Below are 21,507 nucleotides of genomic sequence, written 5' to 3'. Positions count from 1 at the left end.
CACCCAAGATATTTTAAAAGTGTTATGGAAAAGCATAGAGCATGTTTTCTTTTTATAACTTTGTGAACTTTGCCTTCCGACCTGGTCTTCCTCTGCTGCACCAGCTGCTCCACATCACCGCCACCTCCTCCATCATCAGTCTAAAGCTCCAGAAGTTGGAAAGCCACTTGCAGAATGTCTGCTAAAATGTCTGTCCTTTCAGCTCCTTATTTTCTTCCCTTTTGCATAAATCCATGCAGGACAAGTGCGGCTTTGCATGTAACTTTGGTTCAGGCAGCGAGCAGACAAACCCCAAGAAGAGGTGGAGCCACGACGAGGCTCATAAAACCCAAAGCTTATTCCTTAACTCACTGTCAAGGTGACGAGCTTCGCGCCTGACAAATAGCTCCGACCTCTGCGGGCTCTCATACACAGAGTGGGCATGAACACGACCGGATTTGGGAGTTTTTGGTCAAAGGTTTGCTTTCTTTCCCAGATTTCATCTCCAAAAGGAACAAAACCTGGACAGAAGTAGCGCGTAAAACTTCCCCCAAGGACGCACAGACGCGCAGCAAAACTGGGGTACCTGTACTTCCAACTTTGCTTGGTCTGAGGATAACTTTTGGCCAGAGAGTTGATCTCCGGACTATAGCGGTGCTACACAGGGAACATGAGTTCTGGCTTGTGCCACTGAAGGAGTGATAATCGCTGTACGCGCTCGGTGTCTGTTAAGGTGACCGCACGGCCAGACTATGCAGCATCCTTTGGACTTGGGGGCGCATTACTACCCACCCGAAGTTCATGCCGACCACAGAACTCACCGTTACAGGAGTTTCATGATAGAGGAGATCCTGACTGATCACCCGGAACACAAAGCGTCCGCCCCGGCCGGGGAGCTGCTTAAATTCGGAGTACAAGCCCTCCTATCCGCCCGGCCTTTCCATAACCAACTGGGTAAGAGAGGCGCCTGTGGAAAGATGAATGAGTCAGTCTGAGTGGTTTCGTGCTGGAAAATATAGCAAAGGATTATATTAGATATGTTGGATTATTATTGCTAATGTTAAAGGGCCTGGCTAAATATTCAAAACAGGACTGACATGTAATGGCAAATATAATACACGGTGTAATTAAAAAATGTCTCTCGAGGCAAAATGCGTTATTGCTTGTGCGTAAAAACTAATCATTTGCAATAAATCACAGCCTATTATCGAGCACATGGCTCGGTTAAGGAAATACATGAAGTAAAATTATTTGTATTGCAGACTAGTGGAATTAATGGATTTCACTTGAGGATTAAGAAAACTAGCCCGTTTAGGAGCTCAGAAAACGATGAAATGTGCAAGTGAGAGATTTGTATGATTTAAAGAGGTGTGTGCGTAAAATGTTGCTTCTCCAGTGGGTATCGGGCTAACCACTGCTCTCTGAGCGCTTCTTGGGGCGATGATACACATTATTTAACTCTGTAACAATAATATTAATATTAAAAATATTCGTAATAATTCAGTCAGTGTAGATTATTCTGACTATCCTTAAAAATTCCATCGTTTTGCGCATTTGTTCAACCCGATTCCTGGCCACTTCAGGTGTTTACGTACGTATTGGACCTTCTAACATCTATTCCAGATCTGTGAATAAGAGCTGAAACTGTACACCACACGCAGTGATTTGTTTAATGTAATCTAATCAAATCCGTGACTTTAGGCTATTTGAATCAGACACAATCTGTGTCTAACTGCTGGTTTAAAGGATGTTTCTTTAGGCCTCATTGCTGCTGATGTTTGATATTAGTGTGGAGCAACATATTAGGCCTAAATGCATTTATTATAGCCTGATATTTTCACTCTGTGTAGCAAATCTGACCTGAAATCTGCCCTGAACTGTCACATATGAGTTCTCTAATGAAGTCACTTTTTATTTGTTGGCAGCTCATTTGTATTTATTGATCCTTCAACTTAATGTGCTTCTTTTTGAGCCTAAACTAAAGGCTTAAATAAACCTCCTTCCCTTTGTGTCTTTGTTCCCTCTTTGGCACCGTTACAGTGCTAAAAGCGGACCAGACGAGCCTCCTCAAGTTCCCCATGTCCCCGCTGTCCTGCTCGCTGGGCTCCCCGCTCGGCTCCCCGCTTCTAACCGGGGCTCCGGGCCTGCAGATCGGAGCGGCGTCTCACCACCTGCCGCTGGACCTCCACCTCCGGGGGAAGCTGGAACACGGAGTCGACGGAGGCAGCAAGACCAAGAAGGGCCGGAGGAGCCGCACCGTGTTCACCGAGCTGCAGCTCATGGGCCTGGAGAAACGCTTCGAGAAGCAGAAATACCTCTCCACGCCCGATAGGTGCGTTTACAGCATGTGGGAAAAACTGGGATCTAAATAAAAACCGAAAGAAATTTGCTTTGTTGAGTTAATATTTGGATTTATTCAATTAAATTCCACTTTGTGTGAATTATATTTCCCAACAGCAAATAATACAAAGCCTCCATTGTAGCCTATTTGCTAGAAATATAGTAGTAATGTTATTTTATTGGTCTCTAAGTATTCAAATATAAACACATGGAGTCTAAAATTACTGGAATCGGCTTATACAATACCCACAATGTGCCTTTTTTAATCGTGTAAACTCCCACCTGGCTGCTAAAACCCAAAAAAACTACAGAGACCTCAGTGCTTTCTATAGTAGCGTGTGCTGGAGTAAGGTTGCATTTGATGTAGAGGGTTTTAGCTTTACTTAAGTGAAGTCAGATTCTAACAAGTTGAAACAGGCAGCAATAAATCCAGACTGGTGTTCGTCTATTGATGTAAATGACATAATTACATCATTTGCTCAAGTTGCGTCTTTGAAGGCAAAACCTGACCTGATGTTAGATTATAATGTGAGTATTTTGGATTTATTCATGTATTTTCTTCCTTACAGAATAGACCTCGCCGAGTCTTTGGGTCTCAGTCAGCTGCAAGTGAAAACGTGGTACCAGAACAGACGGATGAAATGGAAGAAAATTGTAAGTTGAACGAAGGTTTCATGCACAAAATTCATAAAATAACACGCATAATCAACCACTGTTACTCCTGCCTTTTATTTTTAAACATATACTGATGGGAGATGTAGTTCAGTGGGATTAATTTACACTCTTTTGGGGAGGATCATAGTAAACATGCGTAAAATAAGTGCGTAAAATATATGCGTAAAATACATGCGTAAAAATGTAGGATTTGGAAAGCTATTATGTAGCTATAGTTGCATGCCCACTGACTCATTTATCAGAGTTTGTATTGGAACCTGAAGCGGAGTTTGACCCGCAGGTGCTGCAGGGAGGAGGTCTGGAGTCACCGACTAAGCCAAAAGGCCGCCCAAAGAAGAACTCCATCCCCAGCAGCGAGCAGCTCTCCGAGCAGGAAAGATCGGCCGCAGAAGCTGACCGTCAGTCCGAAGGCTGCAGCTCCCACTCAGAGAACAATCAGGAGGAGTGACGGACTCTCTAGGAAACTCGGGGACGCTCAGTGTGCGCAGAGAAAAGACGTTTGCTGGAGCTCATGCACACAAAACAAAAGCCTTCTGGAGGCCGCTGCAGAATCAGACAGTGCAGGAGGCGCAGCAGCAGATTGTGTTTCTGGTGAACTTTGCTGCAGCTCAGGAGGAAACTCAAACCTTTTGCAGTAGGTCTACCCTTTATATTCTAAGGATCCACTCACACTCATCTGTTTTGCATTCCCTTTTTTTGTGTAACTGTGCTTAATGTTTAATTATTAAATATATTTTCACTAATTCTGCTCTCCGTTTATTATAAAAGGACACAGGCTAAATGATGAGATTTTAATGCAGCGTGTTTAACAGTGCGCTCTGTAATATGTTTGGGCCAAGCAAAAAATTGCAATTTCACGTTAAACAAAATGAAATTACGTTCAAACATCAAACTACACTGAGTTAGTGGAAATAGCTTCTCCTCTAAAATCAAATGTATTTTATTTACCAGTCTTGCCATCTGAAATGATTATTTTAGGGGAAAGTTTCTTCACTTTTACTCACATCAGCCTAAATTTAGTTTTTAAATCAACTGATTCAGAAATGCGAGTTTCAGTTTCACACAATATTAGAATATTTCAACTCAACTCATCAAAAATGTTTGCAGCTAAGAAGGTTTATTTCAATTAGCAAACTAGATTATTTTTCTTGATTCTATGCCTTTAATTAAGTGGTGGGAAATGGTCATCTGAATGACTTTTTAGAGTTTACATGCTTTAACATTTTGGCACTTTCATTGGTATGGTGTCAAGCACAGAGTTTGTTGCATTAAGTTTTAGGAAAGTGGAGGGAAGTTGTGGCTTCTGGGTTTATTACTGTTATTAGATGGAGCAGCTAACGGGGCATTTGGTGCTTCAGTTCATTCTGTTCTTGTGTAGAATAAACAAAGTGAAATTTAAATTATTCTTTTAAAAAAGAAAGGAAGGAAAAAGCTCAGATTTTCTGTCTCAGGGTGAAGGAAACTATTCTACATGATATTAGGCTGATCTGGCCAGTAGTTATATTTAATGTGGGAATATCTACATTATATCTGCATTTGTAATAGTTTAGACTATTACTATTTTTCTCATTCATTTCAAGGGCCTGTTGGATGTTGAGTCATTCTATAAGCTGCTTGACTGGACTGAGGAGGAATTTCGCTGATCATTCTTCATTCTTGCGTAATTGTGCTTCAGCTGTGACACGAATTCTGCTTATTTATTAGTTTATTGATCTCATATTGTATTTTTTTTATTCTCCAGCGGTATCTATTGCAGTGCAAAGCTGATGAGTTGGTATTGTGATGTCAAACCAGCGCAGATTTTTCGTCATACAAACATGCGATTTCTTTCTTTCTTTCTTTCTTTTTTACATTTTATTTTAAAAATAGATTTCATTTTGTAGTCTTTTTTGTCAACATTCAGCGTCATCTTGGTAAATACAGGCGGGAGAAGTGTGTGTTTTTTCATTGGCAGCACATAGAATTCACGGGACTGAAACGTTCAGGTTAAAAACAAAAAACTAACAACAAAAAGCACCAAAAAAAAAAAAGCGTGGAATAATCCTTTTGTTCCTTAAAATAAGCAAATAGCATTCGCTCCAACTTTGGCCTTTTATTAATATATGTATCTGGTACTTGCAGCATTACTTAGCCGCGTGTCCAGATCTCGCGATACTTTAGTAATTCCTTCGAATTAAAAAAGTTTCTTTAATTTTATAGCAGCCTCCGTTCATTAAAAGTAGATTTACGCACGTTTGGGTTTTTTTCAACTGAACTGTTCTCATTTACCAAAGAAAAAAATGCGTCTCTTGTAATGCAGATGGTAAAATGTGTGTGAGATTTGTTCCTAATTCGATATTTCCCCAGAAATGTGTCAGATTATCACATTACACAGCAACAGCGTCAAACAATAGAGGGTTTAGCACAAACCACATTATTCAAAACACCGTGCAGGGAAAACACTCAGGCATGCAACGAGTGAAACTCTCACATATTTTTGAGAAATATTTCCAGGAACACGTCTTTAGAAGTTTCGGTTTGTGGGTCAAAATTGACAAAAATGACAATAATGATTAAATAAAGTCCAAAAGGGGGAGGGGAGGATTGTAAAATGAAAAAGGAGCACGGAAGGACACCTACTTTAAATGAATAAATGAAAGGAAGTAAAAGTAGGAGATAAATGTTAAATTATATATGAAAAGTAAAATTTATTTGTAATAAAAATAATATATTTTTATAAAATGTAATGGATAATAGATCTTTTTTTGCAATAAACAGATAATACTTTTTAACAAATGATCAAAAAGCAGCTCAAGTAAAGTAAAAAAATTAAGTAAAAGTAATGACTAATTGGAATAGTTAAATGGATAAACAGCAGTTAAAATAGAGAGATAAATGTGATGGATAAACAGGTAAAGTCGCTAAACCCACAAACAATGACTGTTCAGATGGAAACATAATATCTGACAGTGTTCACTTGTTGAAATTCAAAAAATCATCCAAATCACTGAGTGGTGACATCAGATTAAAGGCTGCTGCAGTTCATCACACTGAGCTGTGTTATGTTACAGTGATGTTACTGTTATATAATTTTATTTCATGGTATATTCTGGTAGCATCTCTCAGGATGGAGCTCTGCAGGCTTTTATTCTTCCATCAAACACTTCTGTCTAGACTGCATAAGTCAGCGTAGGCGACGTAATACCAAGAAATAAGGTCACTGCAAAGGCTTTAGTGTGCAACAGGAATACTTAAAGTGTTTAAACAATATCATTAAGTAGCATAAAATCATGAATGCATTCCAAGAAAGTATTACAGGTACAATATGTAATTTTTTCAAATATAACTCAATTTAACGCTTAATAACTTCCCATGTAAACACCACAGAGCAGCGGTTAATGGCTTAGATGGAAGAAGGCACTACGAGGTGCCATTAAAGGTATAAACATAAATTACTGGGAAAGGGTGTGAAATTGAATACCATTAAAGCATGGTAGTATTTTCAGCAAACTTACTGAAATATGATTTAGAAAATGCTTCACTTTTTTCCATAATGTAGTTAAAAACTGCTTTTAAAACCAGTAATTAAAAACATACTGACGAGAATTTACTGACTCTGATTTTGTTTACTTGTTTATTTATTAGGATCCCAAACAGCTGTGCCATAAGCTATATTAAGCATCTTTAAAACATTATTCCCATGTCATTATCTTATCATTTGGTTAGATAAGACCAGAGGATTTAAATGTATTTGAATGGGGGATTTCTCTGTAACCAAAAACCATAATTGTGGCGTGTCTTAAAACAGACCAACAGTTACATCAAAAATAATTCAGCGGCTCACACTCGAGCCGAACTTTTTACAGTCGTGCTTTTAATGAAGCTATAAAACGCCCAATTGATTGTGCAAATGAACAAAGCAGACACAGCTGTGGATTTTATTGACAAGTCGCAGCACACCACAGCAATGTTTCATACCCAGAGAGGTTTTTTGTGCTGAAAATTGTATACTCACTTTAAATTAGCTGTGATTTTTGCAGCTGATTCTGTTAATATATTCTTTTTACTTTTACTCACAGGTACTGGAAGCTCCTCTTCAGTCCGACATATGTCAAAAATCAATACAATAACTTCAATTACTGTTGCAGTTTTGTTGTTTTTGGTCAGGAGCCAGGAATTATATTTAATGTTTATGTAGGAATAATGCACTTTGTGGATATTTTATTGCAGCAGATCGAGCAATCAAGTTAAATATCTGCACCTCCAAACATGCAAATATACCAATAAAGCACAGTTTTTTATTTAAACTAATAGAATACAATATGACCAGTAAGGCCAAATAAAGAGACACAGATTGCTCAAATCATTTGGAAAACATGACTTTCAGCAGCATGAAATTTCCTTGAAAATGGCATAAAAATTGTGTTATTCACTAAGCAGCTCATTGAATCACAAATCTGACATGTCGAGTCCAAATCAGAGTCTGGAAAATGTGTTTTGCATCACAAAACTTTCCACAAAACTGCAGTTCAGTCAGAGTTAAGATACACTTGTTTGAAAATCGGCTTGAAACTAAAGGGTTTCAGTGTGGAAGACTCTGCAGTTCAACATGTGTCTGTCTGTAATTGTCTCTGTGTTTGAGCTGCTCTGGGCCTGAGGACCTTGAGGTGTTGTCCTTGAGGCCTGGAAGTGTGTGGGATCAATAAGCAGCTGGGTCATAATGTGGCAAACACCAGCGCTCACGTCTGCATGTATAAAGTGCTGCAAACAAGAGAACAAAGCCGGAGCGCCGAGATCATTTACTTCAAAGGAAACATGTCTTACAAACCGTCTTAAGTACGAAAATTAAAGGTCTGGATCGCCCAGTTTAAGCTGAAAAAAACACCCAGCTTGCTTGTTATAAACTCCTGAGAGTTTCGGCTTGTATCGACACACACTATCTTTAAGCCTTTTCAACCAAAAAACTCCTGGTTCACACAACCTAATGCCATTTTATAAAGATTACTGACCATATTGCATTCAGTGACCTCCTAATTATAATGGATGTAGAGTTGTTGTCACACTAGCAGCCAAGGTTTTTTCAAACTGATTTAATAACACTAAGGTTGCTATTTACTCTTTAATTTACTTTTTTTGTATGGTGCAAGAAAAATTAATGTCAGTTTTCATGTATCATTTCAGATTCTCTGTCGTCTCTGATCCGTAAAGCCCATTTGTGTTCATTTTGGCCTCACAGTGGAGCTGTTACTGAGCATTTTTTTCCCTCTTTTCCCCCCTAAAACTGCTCATAATGAGGCTTTTTATTGTAACCTCTCTTTAATCTAAAGTTACCATATCAAAGACCTGCTTTAATTAATGAGGATTCTGCACATTTTGCAGTAACCTGAGCATCATTAAAGACAGACCGCTTTACACACGATTGCAGAAAGTATGGAATCGGGTGGTTATTTTTGAATTTTTGCAAAAAATCGAGTAACCATAGTAGTGTAAATTATAAAGCCCAGCTCCTATTATTTGTTTAATAACATTATTTCCACCCAGTTGATGCCTCTGAGGCCTAATAAACTCTTCATCTCTTTAGAAATGATTGACTCCAGATTCTTAAAATTCCTGCTAATCATCTGAAAGACCTTTTTTTCCTCCTTCTTCTTCTTTTTTTTTCAAAGGGCACCTTTGCTTTACTCAGTGGTCTTGTATAACAGTTCTCAGTTTCATTTAAAGATCCACAGCTGACATGGACATCTGCAGGTCCCTACACTGACACACACACACACACACACACCACCACCACCATCATCATCATCCAAGCAAACGGCTAATCAGTCTTTGCCCAGGATGTCAAATTTATGTCAAGGCTTAATCATATGCAGATTAATGACAGGTTGACCTAAACAGCAGAGCTGAGGTTGGCAAAAAAAAGGAGTCTCAGGGAAAAAAAGAAAGAAAAACAAGAGCACATTTTAGAAACACATTTGTCAATTTGTGCAGGTGAATGTGTGAGGTCGCCCTTCCCTTCACTTCAGGCTGCACCGTGCATGCTCCGTCCACGTGCACGCTGCCCCTCCTGGGCTTTGAACGAGCCGAGTGTTGGACAGCAACGACTTCCGACATAAATTACAATCAGGAGGAAGAGTCAGCCGCCAGGAATCTGCAGAATCGGAACATCCATACAATTTAATCATTAAGGGGACCCTTTGTGGTGGCATGATAGCGCGCCGCTGCTAGCACTGAGAGGTTGACCCCAATCTTTAGAGAGCGGGTGTTTATGGAGTCAAAAGGTCCGTGCTTAGACAGAGCCCAGGCTTGGGGGTCTGGGAGGGGAGAGAGAGGGAGAGAGCAAGCGCCCCAGCCCAAGAATTTCTCCACGATTAAAGAACCCCCTGATTAATCTAACGTATGTGCCAAAACTGCACATGCGGCGTATGATCCCAATTAGCCTGAAACCCAACTCTGTGCAGGCCCAGCTCCACATTAGCTCTGCCATTCTTCTCTTTGTTTTCTCTGGACGCTCCCCGATAACGTGCCTGCTACACATTAGATCTGCAGAGATAATTCTAACTGAACGATGTTGATATTGAGAGGAAGGTATGTTGTCATTGTTCAATATGCTTCTGATGGAAACGCGGGCGGGCAGGCGAAGGGTGGGGGGGTTCGGACGGTAAACATCTGAGGAGAAACGTTTCTGGAGCGGCCAAGTCTCCACAAAGTGTGTCATTACAGAGCCGCCACTGATGGTCTCCTTGTCATTCAGTTTAATGTGATAAATGTAGACGGTAATGCTGTCCCAGGGTCACAAGGAGAAAATTACTCATATTACACATTAAATAAGATTAAAAAAAAAAAAAAAAACATTTTCTCATTCACATTCAAATAGTTTTGGTTTATTGTTGTCATTTTTTGAGGTATCTGTCAGTGATTTTTGCCCCAACTCTGACACAGTGGAAGTGAACGTATTTTTTTGCTGCCAAAGAGAGGAAATTCTCCATTTTTCTCACTGTTTGTTGAAAATCTAGGAATATGCAGCACAGTGTTAGTTGATAAACATTTGGGTCTATTATCCAGTGTATCCAGTGTGATATTTTTTATATTTATTATGTGATTTATTTATTTTATCAATTAATGCTGTTTTATCTGATTTGGAATTGAAAAAAGGTAAATCTGGACAGTTGGATAAAAATTGTATACACTACCATTCAAAAGTTTGGGTTCATTTCAGATTTTCCATGAAAACTCACATTTGTATTAATGTGCTAACATAACTGCACAAGGGTTTTCTAATCATCAATTAGCCTTTCAACACCATTAACTAACACAATGTAGCATTAGAACACAGGAGTGATGGTTGCTGGAAATGTTCCTCTGTACCTCTATGTAGATATTCCATTAAAAATCAGCCGTTTCCAGCTAGAATAGTCATTTGCCACATTAACAATGTCTACACTGGATTTCTGATTAATTTAATGTTATCTTCGTTGGAAAAAAATGGTTTTCTTAAAAAAAATGAGAACATTTCTAAGTGACCCCAAACTTTTGAACGGTACTGTATATTCATAAATGTATGATTTTATTTTATATTTTTTTTACTTGAAATGATTCATTGTAGGCAGCTTTCTGTTGTAGTTTATGGCTTGTACAGTTATAGATCAACAAGGGGATGTTTTCCATCTTATATTGTACTCTGTAACACTCAGAAACCCTCCAAAAATTGCTGTATGTGTGTTTTAACAGCAGATAGAGACCTCCATGCTGGAAGGTATCAGCGTAGGTTCAGCTTTATCATTTGATATAGGAGATTCCTTTGTCATGCATTTAGTTCAGCGCTGTAATAATCAATATTTGCATCTTAGCAGTGGATTAATGCACATTTCCATCCACTAGTTGGTTTGTCAAGATAAATAACAAACTGGTTCAGCGCCTTCGAACCAGGAGAAGAGGATGCAATGAGATGAGCGGATGACGAAATCAAACCTCTGACGGGAATAAAGCGGACTTGATGGGAAAATGGGTTTTCTGTTTGTTTACTTGGAGGAAGTTTGCTGTTCTCTCAGAACCTCAGAGGCATCAAATCACATGCTTCATGTACGTCATTATGTCTGTTTTCCCTGCACTTTGTTGCCTTTTACTTTAATCGATGTGACCTTTTCACCTCTGCAAAGCATCAAAACTTTGTTGCAAGTTTTCAAGTTTTCGTTACTGTTTTGACTCAGCATCACCGTTCTCTTCAACCTTACTTGCAGTGGCAGATGTATCAGAGAAAAAAAAACTCAAGAAACTGACTTTATGCTACCTGTCCTGCAGTAAATGATTATAAAATCGCTCTCCTTGTCATGACCGGTGGAGAGAGATGGCCATCTACTCTGAACTATGTTTTGATGCAAGTTTGAGAAGGTTCCAATGGAGAATTGTTGGATTTTTGGATTTTTCTCTGTAACATTGCAAAGTTTCTGTTTGTTGTTGATGATTTGAAATGAACAAAGTTAGAATCTGTTTGGTGGACATACAGGGAGGATTTAGCTGGAGCTCAAACCAAACCTAAAAAGAGGTCAGAATTGGATTTACATGATTTTCAAAACTCCAAATTGATGCTAATGTTGCCATGTGTCTGTTTGATGTGTGAATAAGATATTTGTTTTAGTGCTGGTCTTCTGTGGCCACATAGTTGCTTTAACATCTGTAAATTAACACATGTAATTAAATTTTGGTGCAGCAGAAAACAAATTGCAGCGATAACCAAAAACTGTCAAAAATTTAAACAGCATCATTTCTTTTCAGAGACTGTGTGCCAACAACACTGTTAAAAAAAGTGTTTATGGGGACCCTAACTTAAGCAAAAACCTCTTCTTATGAATTATGTTTTTGACACATAAAAGCTAAACTTGCAGGGTTACAGGTTCTTGAAAAAGCCTATTGCCTCACAATTAGATGCACTGAGCCTTTAATGTTAAGAAAAACCCAAAGCATCAAACGTGGTGGACGAGCTGCCAACCAATTAGATTCCACATCAGCAGGGTATCGTTCTGCAGCACTTCTTTTAGCAACATGCCCCATCCAAGAGTCACGGTGTAAATATGCAGTGTAAATAGAAAAAAATCATTTAATGATTCATTTCCTATGTCATTCTGGCAGTCAGCTGCAGTCACATTAACACATGGTGCGTTCACAGACTCAGCTTCACAAACCAGCCCAGTGTGACTCCCATTCATTATGAAGCTGAACTGTCAGCACTCTGAGGGGCGACATGAAGCAAACCGCAGAGCAGCATTCACAGTTTGAAGTGACGGGGGAATAAAGTCTTCACTGTGTTGCTCTCTACGACAACTTGTGCCAGTGAGTGGGCACTCACCCAGCGCTGCAGTCTAAATAAATACCATTTTCTATGTGTACTCAGACTTCAGAGTCACGTTTTATAATTCAGAACGACCAGCTGGAACATTCTAGCTGCCACATTCATCTAAGGGACAATTATTTTTCCAGGGATATCATTTATTTCATTTCCACCAAAAAAACCCCTATCGTGTTTGTAAAGTTTGGGTGAGAAGTAATATTAAGATGCTGCTATTACCGGAACGCTAGCACTGATCACAAGTAGTTTGTGCACATTAGTGTGTTTCCTCACATAGCTTTATACGAGTTTTAGTGGCAAATGTGTGTTTCAAGAACGCCATAAATATTCAAGTGCTTCGCTTTTCAGTGCATTCAAGCAGAATTTCAAAGTAAAAGAAGATATTTTTCCCTCTCTGTGGCAGGGCAACGGTCTCATTACAGCTTCACTTGTTTTGGGAAAAAATAGGTTTTACACCGATGATTGGTTTTCATGAGTGTGTTTATGGGCAGTGGATGTAACAGTTTTAGGTTGGAGGCAGGCAGCAATGCACACATTGATTTAGATGGAAATATGGGTTTTTAATTTAATGGAATTACTGCCTGTCATAGTTAATATAAACAAAGACACTAGAGGCCTTTTTGTGCAGCAAATTATTATGACCCAGATACATTTCATGGTGACAGCACCCTCTAGTGGCTCTAGAAATTGTGACGAGCCAAAAAAAAAGGAAACAAAAAAAAAGTAAGGAGGAGGTTGGGGTGGATGGAAAGGTCAAGGCTTTTTTTCCCCCTGTGGTGTAAAATTCCTCAACACTGTGGAGGTAAATGGAATGTAGCTAGTGGGACAATAGTTGGTGCTGCTCACAGCACTAAAAAAATGCATTAATATTCAATCTTTAACTGTTGTTCATTTTTAAAGTAGCATTTTAATGACACAAATACTTCAAAATGTGGAAAAACAGGTTTAATGGGAGGTACCATGTGGGACTATCACCAGAGGTAGTATCAGAAAAATTGTTTAAAAAAAATTAATAAAACTCAGGTAACCATCACTTGAAAAATGCTAATTATACATATTGGGATGTTTACTTTTGTTTTTAATTGGACAACTGACATTGGTTTTCAGATTACACTTTATTTTACTCTCTAATGTTCAGGTTCTTACACTGTCAAAGGTATATATTTTTGGAATGAAGTCATAGTTAGTGACTGTAAGTAGCAGAGCCAATATTTATTGTAATGAAATGTTTTTAACGTAAATGTTGCTGCCTTTCACTGCCATAAAACATGATCCCATAGCAACTTACTACAACCCATTCATAGTGACTGTGCCTTCTAGAGGCTGTAGCAATTACAACAGGGGTAAAGGAGTTGATAGATCCACAACATGTATGGGTGGAGGAGGTTAGGGGTTGAGTGAAAGGTCTACAAAACATTGGACAAAAAAACCCAACAATGGTGACCACTGTTTTGTTCCCGTTACAAACCAATCGTCAGAGTTTATTTTAACCAGGACTATTCCATAACCACAAGTTTATTATTGCAACCATGACAATAAACATCCTTTGTTTTTACCCAAACTCCAATATTTTAACCTATAACTGAGATGTCTGTGTGCCTAAACCGAACCAAACAGAGGTGACAAATATCTGAGCTGTGTTTACTCTCCTATAGATACCAATGACCTGCCAGTAATACCAGCAAACTGGTCCATCACCACCACCACAGCACTCACCATAAACTCACAGCTAATGGAGTTGTGTTAAAGTTTCCTCGTGCAGGTGTCAGGTGATTTCCTGAGGCTCAGATCACAGCTCTCAGCCATGCAGCTAATGGGAAAAGGCATTAGAGGACATAAACAAGAGCACATCAGCCCCGTCAGCTCCTCCGCCATGATGATGCTTCCCTCTCGGCCCGCCATCCCCTCCCTCCGCTCGGCCCTGTGAGCACAGTTTGCAGGAAACGTCAGCCGGCGTGATTGATTTGAGATGGCCGATTCTCTGACTTCATGCTTGTATAAAGCAAGACAGCTGTTGGGAGAAATCAAATTCCTGCAGGAGTTGGAGAGACATATTTTTTCCATCTGTTTAACAGAGTCGTTGCCTTTTTGCTAGACGAGTAAATAAAAAAACATGGCCAAGATGTGGCAGGAGGTCAGTGAAACCCTCATTATATAGCAATTACAGCACAAAACCCCCTTCCCTTTCAAAATCCAGCTTGAAAGTCAATCCCACTTTCGAGGGCTTTTCAAAAGTAAGACATGACAAGGCAGCGATTTAACTCTGGTAACAGCTTCAATACTTCTAGTACTCATGGCGCACAGCAACGGATTTATCCGGTTGCTCATTTATTGCCTTGGAATCTTGTGTTTAGTTTACTCTTCAAAACATGACCAAATATTCTACCTCTTCGTCTGAAATACTGCCCTCATGAGAAGACAGTTAAATTCCTAATGGTTTGAATTGTTAAATACTTTTTGCCCTGACATTTTTCTGAAGCCTTTTTTCCCAACTAAGTACAAACAACGTCCTGGCAACTTGTCATGCCCTCTTCGTTGCGTTCCAAAAGCTGTTTGGACAGATTCCTCACCACCACATCACAACTGTGTGGAAACAGCCTGATTTCTCATTAAAGCTCTCTATAATTCATTATGGATGTGTACTATGTTCATATTTTGCTTTTCATTTAGATATGGCTGATAATCTCAATCATTTCTGCTCTGGCTGAACGATCAAAATCAGCACGAGCTGCTGAGCGAAACAACTCTGTGTTTTACGTGATCCAGATTATGAAAACAGATGGAATCCAAGAAGCGGAAACTTAGTCCGAACACCAAAGACACACTGTAAGAAAACATTAGAGCCTTTAGCGCTACTGCACTTTTGACTCCTGATTCTTATCGTGCAGTATAACTCTTGTGGGGAAACGTAAAGTAGAATATGTTTAGTTCAGGAGTTATTATCTGAAGTTCTGTTACTATCTTAAGTAGTAGTAGCAGTTGCAGTTGGTTTGCTCAGAACAAACAGGTGGAACTGCAGAGAAGAAACTGCTTTAAAGCACCAATTCATCCTCTGTAGGGTTGTTTTTAAGTTAAGGAATCAATCAACAGTCATATAAGTGACTGATTGTTTGTATATTAATGCTATTTAGATGAACGCTTTTTGATTTTTAAAATGTCATTTGCCTCTTAGTGTGAGGTGATTTGGTTTGAAACCCATAAAATCCACATCAGGAGGAGGTTGGGGTGGATGGATCGGTTAACCAAACACTACACAACAAAACTAACATGGCAAACTACTTTAATCTATTTATTTTTAATTCATTACATATCATTTGGCTTACAAAAGTAGTGAAAAAAAGTAAAGTAAAAGACCAAACAAAGAGTGTGACATTCTCAACTATGGTTAGGGAAGTGAAGCTGGTAATGTAAATATGAGAATCAATTTTTTCTACTGAATGAATGAGGTGGGAAAAGGAAGAAAAAAAAAGAAAAAATATAAATATATATTATTGTATATATATGTATATTTTTTGTTTGATTATTTTGTGTTTTTGTTCTGTCTGTTTTTTGTCTTTTTTCCTTTCTTTTTCATCCTCTTTCTTTTTGTGGGGGGGAGAGGGAGAGGGGGAAGGAAAGGAGAAAAAAGCGTCTTGCAAGAATGTATATTTTTTTGAACGCACAAAATGAAGTTTTTGTACTATAATCTTGTAACCGAAATAAAAACCATTCATTCATTCATTCATTCAATCATTATTTTTTCTACTATTTTTGAAAATAAACAAAATAATAAATAGTTTTAAAAAGTAAAGTAAAAGACCCAACAGCAAATTTAAGAGTGTGACTTTTTCCACTATGGTCAGGAAAGTCAAGCTGGTAATAGGCTTTTTCTTTCTATTTTTTGACCATTTTTGTAAGCCAAATGAAATGTAATAAATTGAAAATAAACAGAAAAATTACTAAAGTAGTCAGTTTTGTTGTGCAGTGTTTGGCCAACCAATCCATCCACCGATCCATCTCACCACCTCACATTAAAGGCTTTATAAGCTGAAAAAAGTCCTTAACTAAAGCATTAACTGAAATTATATATACAGTCAGAGTCAGATAGATGACTGTTGATTGATTTCTTAACTAAAAATCAATCCTGCAGACGATGAAGGGGTGCTTTAAAGCAACCCTTTTCTCTGCATTTTGACCTGTTCGTCATATTAATATTCAAAGACAAATATCTAACCATGAAATTGTGACAGAATCAAATACATTTTAAAACTGAGCTTAATACTATGAAAAACGATGCTCTTGTGCTGATTTTCAGAGTAAAAGAGGAGTGTAAAATGACACTGTTGCATTTCATATTGATCGAAAAAAAAGCCTAAGAGAAACTCAGATGAGCATCCAAACATCGCATATGTACATTCAATTACATGTACCTTAGGAGAAGCATTATTTAGGCTTATAGTAAGACAGTCTGTGAGTAACCTGAGTGGCAAAACCCATAAAAAATCACTTTATCAGTATTGCTAACTGCTGTTCTTTAAGCTTATTGCTTTTAGATTATCAACTAAAGGCAGCATTGATGAGTTATTTAACTTTTATCAACTCAGATTGCTTCTCAATTGGACAACAGTGGCTGCATAGTCAGAAAATAATATTAAGAGACTTTAATCAACCTGAAACATGTTTTCCCTCCCTGACAAGGAAAGACAGTGATGATTAGCGCACAGCTGGAATAATGTGTGTGAATGGACAGCTTATTCCCCTTACACCTATTACAAACAATTCAAGAAATGTTTTCACCATTTATAACATTGTGACGGCTTGACTGCAGCTGCATCGTATTAGTACAATTATGAGTAATCCAGAATCGATTAAACTAATATCAAAGACATAACATAAGGAAGAAAACAGATCTGGTTTTTCCACAATCAAGATTTTTCATCGTTTTGGGCTGCAGCATAACAACATGTCACAACAACTGGTTTCTAAACATTAAATAGATTCCACAGCTCTACAAGTATTTGAACAAGACATGCACAAAACAATCATAGTCCCCAATATCCGGCAATTGTTTTTAATTTTACAGCCTTCTGTTGTATGTCCAATCCTCTCTCATTTGGTTTGATTGCAGGATGTTGGAATATTCAGCGTGGATTAAAATAGCAGAGGGCCTTGGGTGCTTGTCGACTGGAAGACACAACCGTAGTAATCTCCCAGATGTGCCTCACATGGCTCTGGAATCACTGGCGAAGTTTCCTCGCAGGCTTTATGTGGATTTCAGTAAAAACAATCAGAAACTCCTGGCAAGGGAACTGTAAGTAATTCTATGATGGCCTTGGAGACAGTAACAAGAGGTGACAGTTATAATCACCGTTGCATAGCCGTAACTAGTGGCAAGATATGTGGAAGAGATTCCTTAACATGGATGTAAAAGATGTGTATGGAAAACATGTTAGATAGGACTTGGACAAAACTGAAGGATTGAACCTCCTATCCAGGATTCAGGCTTTGTGATCCACTCATCAGGAGATTGTCCTCACAAAGAAATCAGTCATTTTTGTAAATTCTCTAAAATGACGTGTTCATGTTAGTGACAATAAATATGATTGTGGTTTGTCAGAACTAATATACTTTCTTGGTGAAAATAGTTTGACCTCGCTGGACTACAAAGGAGGAGGTCGGGGTGGATGAACAATCACAACTATCGTTCACCATTAGCTGGAGCCATGACTGTAATCATCAGCTTTTGCTTTGCCTAACCAACTTGTTTTTGCACCTAATTCTATTTAAACCCAAACTATAGCAGTGTAAGCAGTGTTTTCAAATGCCAAAATCATTCTCTTGACAAAGGTGTCGGATCAGAGATTGCTCCTCTGATGGGCATAGACGAACAACAACAACTAAAGATAGTGCTGCAAATACCTGCTGCATTTCTTTCTGATTAGTCATTGTTAAAACTAACAAAGAAAACCATCATTGAAAAGAACAGGTGCAGCAATTTGTGTATCTCTACAGAGTCCATGCTGAGTTGCTTTACCAGAAAATGGTAACTGATTTGTGGACACAATCCAATATTTTTTGGAAACGGCAAAAAATGGCTTTCCACTTTCTGTATTTGGCTGTCAAAAATGTCTTGGAGACGTCATTCTTTTGTAGTAGGAAACAACAAGATCGAAAGCAGATATGGTTTGTTTTTCAAGCTATGTCTATGTCTAGGTCTTCACTTTGCCCGAGAAAGCAGCACAGTGAAGCTAACATGAAAATCATCCATTAACAGTCATGATTGCAATTGTCCCCTTAGCTAGCTAGCTGCTAATGGCACAAGTTCACACAATTTTTTCAAGAGAAATGGACCAATTTGTACCCTCAACTCCTGTCTCATGAATCTGACATAACTATAAGCAGAGGAGGGCTGAATAAAACAGCGTAACTCAGCTAATAGATAACCACATTGTCATGGTAGTTTGCGGTTGGTCAACTGAATCAACATGTCAGAGTTTAGCAGAGTTGTGTATATGAAACATTTGCATTGATTTACTTTGCATCCACCAACGGATGCAATATTTGCTGCAGCTCCAAAAAATTTGCAATTCTACATGCTGCTGTGATTCGACCTTAGCAGTCATCTGGTGTTAACTAATGGTAAATGTAGGACTTTTATCAATTTAGTCAAAACATAGGTGTTCCAATTTGGTCTACAAATTTTTATTGTTGATAATTTCAGAATCATATGGCCTTTCTTGGCATTTTATTTAGTCCACAGTGCTTTCTATGGCTGTGAATGTGTAGTTTTCCTAGGCAATTTTGGGTCATAGGCAACACTTTGGTTGCACTCAATTTAAAGGTCCCGTATTTAATCCATTTTTAACAAGTTAGTGTAACACTCACATGTGTACTGCAACTTTCAGCTGAAGATATTTCACAGACTGGTTTTAGTCCTGGTCCAACGAGGAAGTTTCTATATCTGCAGCTTTAATTCCAACTGAGATGTTGCTGACAACGCCCCTTTCAGTAAGAAAACTCTCTCTGCATTGACTGTTTAATAAGTGGCAAAGGCGAGCCCAAGCCTGAATTTTATGATCTTTGAGAAAGGAAAGAGATAAGGAGAATGCCTTCTATCATCTTTTGTGGTTCTCTAGACACACTGAAGACCCTTAGTCAGGTTAAAAAAAACAATTAAAAACTGGATTTTGAACAATATGGCCCATTTAAAACATTGATAAATGAAGACGGATTAAAATTAATAACAAAAATTAAAATTACAATCTGTGGTTCTTAATGTTGTACCAATACCACCTCGTTCCCAGATCCCAGCATTTAACTGGATACACAATGCTATCGTTACTAACATAATGGAAAGCTGCAAAAGTATATACAAAATTGTAATAAATCGGTATTATCCTTTAATGCATTTAAGTATTTCCCCCATTGCCAGCAGAGTAAGGTCATATAGTTTGGTATTTTGGATTTATTTAGCTATTTACCTAACACTGTTCTCCGTATCAACAATCAGGTACCTTTAATAGAATCATAATTTTAATGAACAGCTACATTAGAAGAGCTCAGTCTGAGTTGTAGAAGAGCTCTAATGGTGCCGTTTAGCACACATGAAAACACTAAATGCTTTTTAATTTAATCGTTCAAGAGCGACTCCCAGAGAAGCTTAATGTTTCTGCTGCAGAAATGAATGACTGGAGCTAAAATGTCTCCTGCCAAACCACATTTCAAAAGCTCTAAACTCCCCCTGACACTGGAAATGAAAGAATGAAGTACTTTCTGTTCGAGGGCCAATCGAGCCAAAAATGGCACATTTTCAGATTATTAGTTCACTTCAGTCAAATCCAAGATGAACCCTCAATCAATAATATCTGTGATCCATCTCCTTCTACCCAGTCTCCTTCAGTGAGACTGACCAAACACTGCAGCTGCCAAGAAAATCTCACCGAGCCTTACACGGACACAATAAAAAAAAACGCCTGTCCAACGGTATGGTGCTTAAATTGGCAAGAGATTCATGACCTGTTAACACGGTGGGGGGCAGCGGCAGATGTGCCAGTGCATCCCATTAAAACCCAGGACAGTGTGCATTAAGGAGCTGGCTCTCTTAAACATACCAATCAAAATATTAATGGTACGTTATAAACACTGTGCCTTTATCTGACAGTGATTTACTTTACAAAGACCTTAATCCAAGAGCAGCCGAGCGGCTCTGCTCATTAGCATTGGCCTTTAACTCACACTCCGGCGTGACACACACAGGTGGACGCCGAGCCCGGAGTGACTATTGTGTTTATGTTATCTTTTCATAAGCTCTGTTTGAAATTTGTCAAACTGCATCACTGTTTAACTATGTGCCAGTCAAAATGCACGCTGCCAGATGGGTGCCTTTCTGCTAACCTTGCCCAAGGCTGATCGGCCACATGGCAACTCTCCTTCTATATCTGCTGCTCGGTTTTCTGCTTCTACCACATAAACTCCCAAAGCTGACTCAAATTTCCCTTTAAATCAAAGCGTATGCTGCCTATGAATTTAAGTTCAGGTCCCCTATGATAAGCTGACAACACCGTAAAGGCTCAGTGGTCGTTGAGTATAGTCGCCCTATTATAAACCCAGTTAGGTAGCTGTTAATGTTTATGGAAACAGTGAGGCAGAATTTTTGACATAAGACAACCCAGTAATTTAGATTCAGCTTTGGGACCCACCACACACGCACGCACGCACGCACGCACGCACGCACGCACGCACGCACGCACGCACGCACGCACACACACACACACACACACATATGTACAGCTTAGCCAGGGCATGTGCTCCTCATTTGATCCTGCAAGAGAGGAACTTTACTTCACTGAAAATATAAATGCTTTATTGATATAAAAACGTAATTTAAAGAACAAAAAACCTGACCCTTTAATTAAAGAATCAGGTTTTAATCTAACTACAAAGTCTACATCATAGCTAACAATTTCAGCATGTATAGAGCTTTTCTGCAATTTGATGCAGTTGTTGTTTTCAGTCATTTCTGTGGAGAATAAAAATCTGTACTTTTACTACTTCTTCTTGAACCTAAGTATCGACCTGCAAAATTAACTTAAAAAAAAGGTTTTGATGTTCATGATATTGCATTGGACAAATGGAAGAAGCAAAAGTCTCGTCCATGTTTTTCTTGGTGCCATCAGATAACAGAAAAAACTGCAATAAATCAATTGCATGAT

At 38.6% G+C, this 21,507-nt stretch overlaps 1 protein-coding gene across 1 annotated transcript; it reads left to right on the top strand.

Annotated features, from left to right (window-relative positions):
* The first annotated feature begins 344 nt into the window (after window positions 1-344).
* Window positions 345-3,737, top strand: barx1 (BARX homeobox 1). The gene is made up of 4 exons (XM_023298859.3): window positions 345-933; window positions 2,020-2,311; window positions 2,889-2,973; window positions 3,275-3,737. The coding sequence occupies exons 1-4, from the start codon at window positions 732-734 to the stop codon at window positions 3,440-3,442; spliced, it is 747 nt and encodes a 248-aa protein (XP_023154627.1). The 5' UTR covers window positions 345-731; the 3' UTR covers window positions 3,443-3,737.
* Window positions 3,738-21,507: the final 17,770 nt, after the last annotated feature.

Source organism: Amphiprion ocellaris, chromosome 5 (genome assembly GCF_022539595.1).
Source record: "Amphiprion ocellaris isolate individual 3 ecotype Okinawa chromosome 5, ASM2253959v1, whole genome shotgun sequence".
Taxonomy (NCBI): domain Eukaryota; kingdom Metazoa; phylum Chordata; class Actinopteri; family Pomacentridae; genus Amphiprion; species Amphiprion ocellaris.
Note: the sequence above shows the minus strand (reverse complement) of the source record. Positions and strands in the feature narration are given on the sequence as shown.

Coding starts and splice junctions, on each gene's coding strand:
- barx1 (XM_023298859.3), top strand. CDS start 732: ATGCAGCATCCTTTGGACTTGGGGGCGCATTACTACCCACCCGAAGTT. Junction 934..2,019: donor GCCTTTCCATAACCAACTGG/GTAAGAGAGGCG, acceptor GCACCGTTACAG/TGCTAAAAGCGGACCAGACG. Junction 2,974..3,274: donor GGATGAAATGGAAGAAAATT/GTAAGTTGAACG, acceptor TTTGACCCGCAG/GTGCTGCAGGGAGGAGGTCT.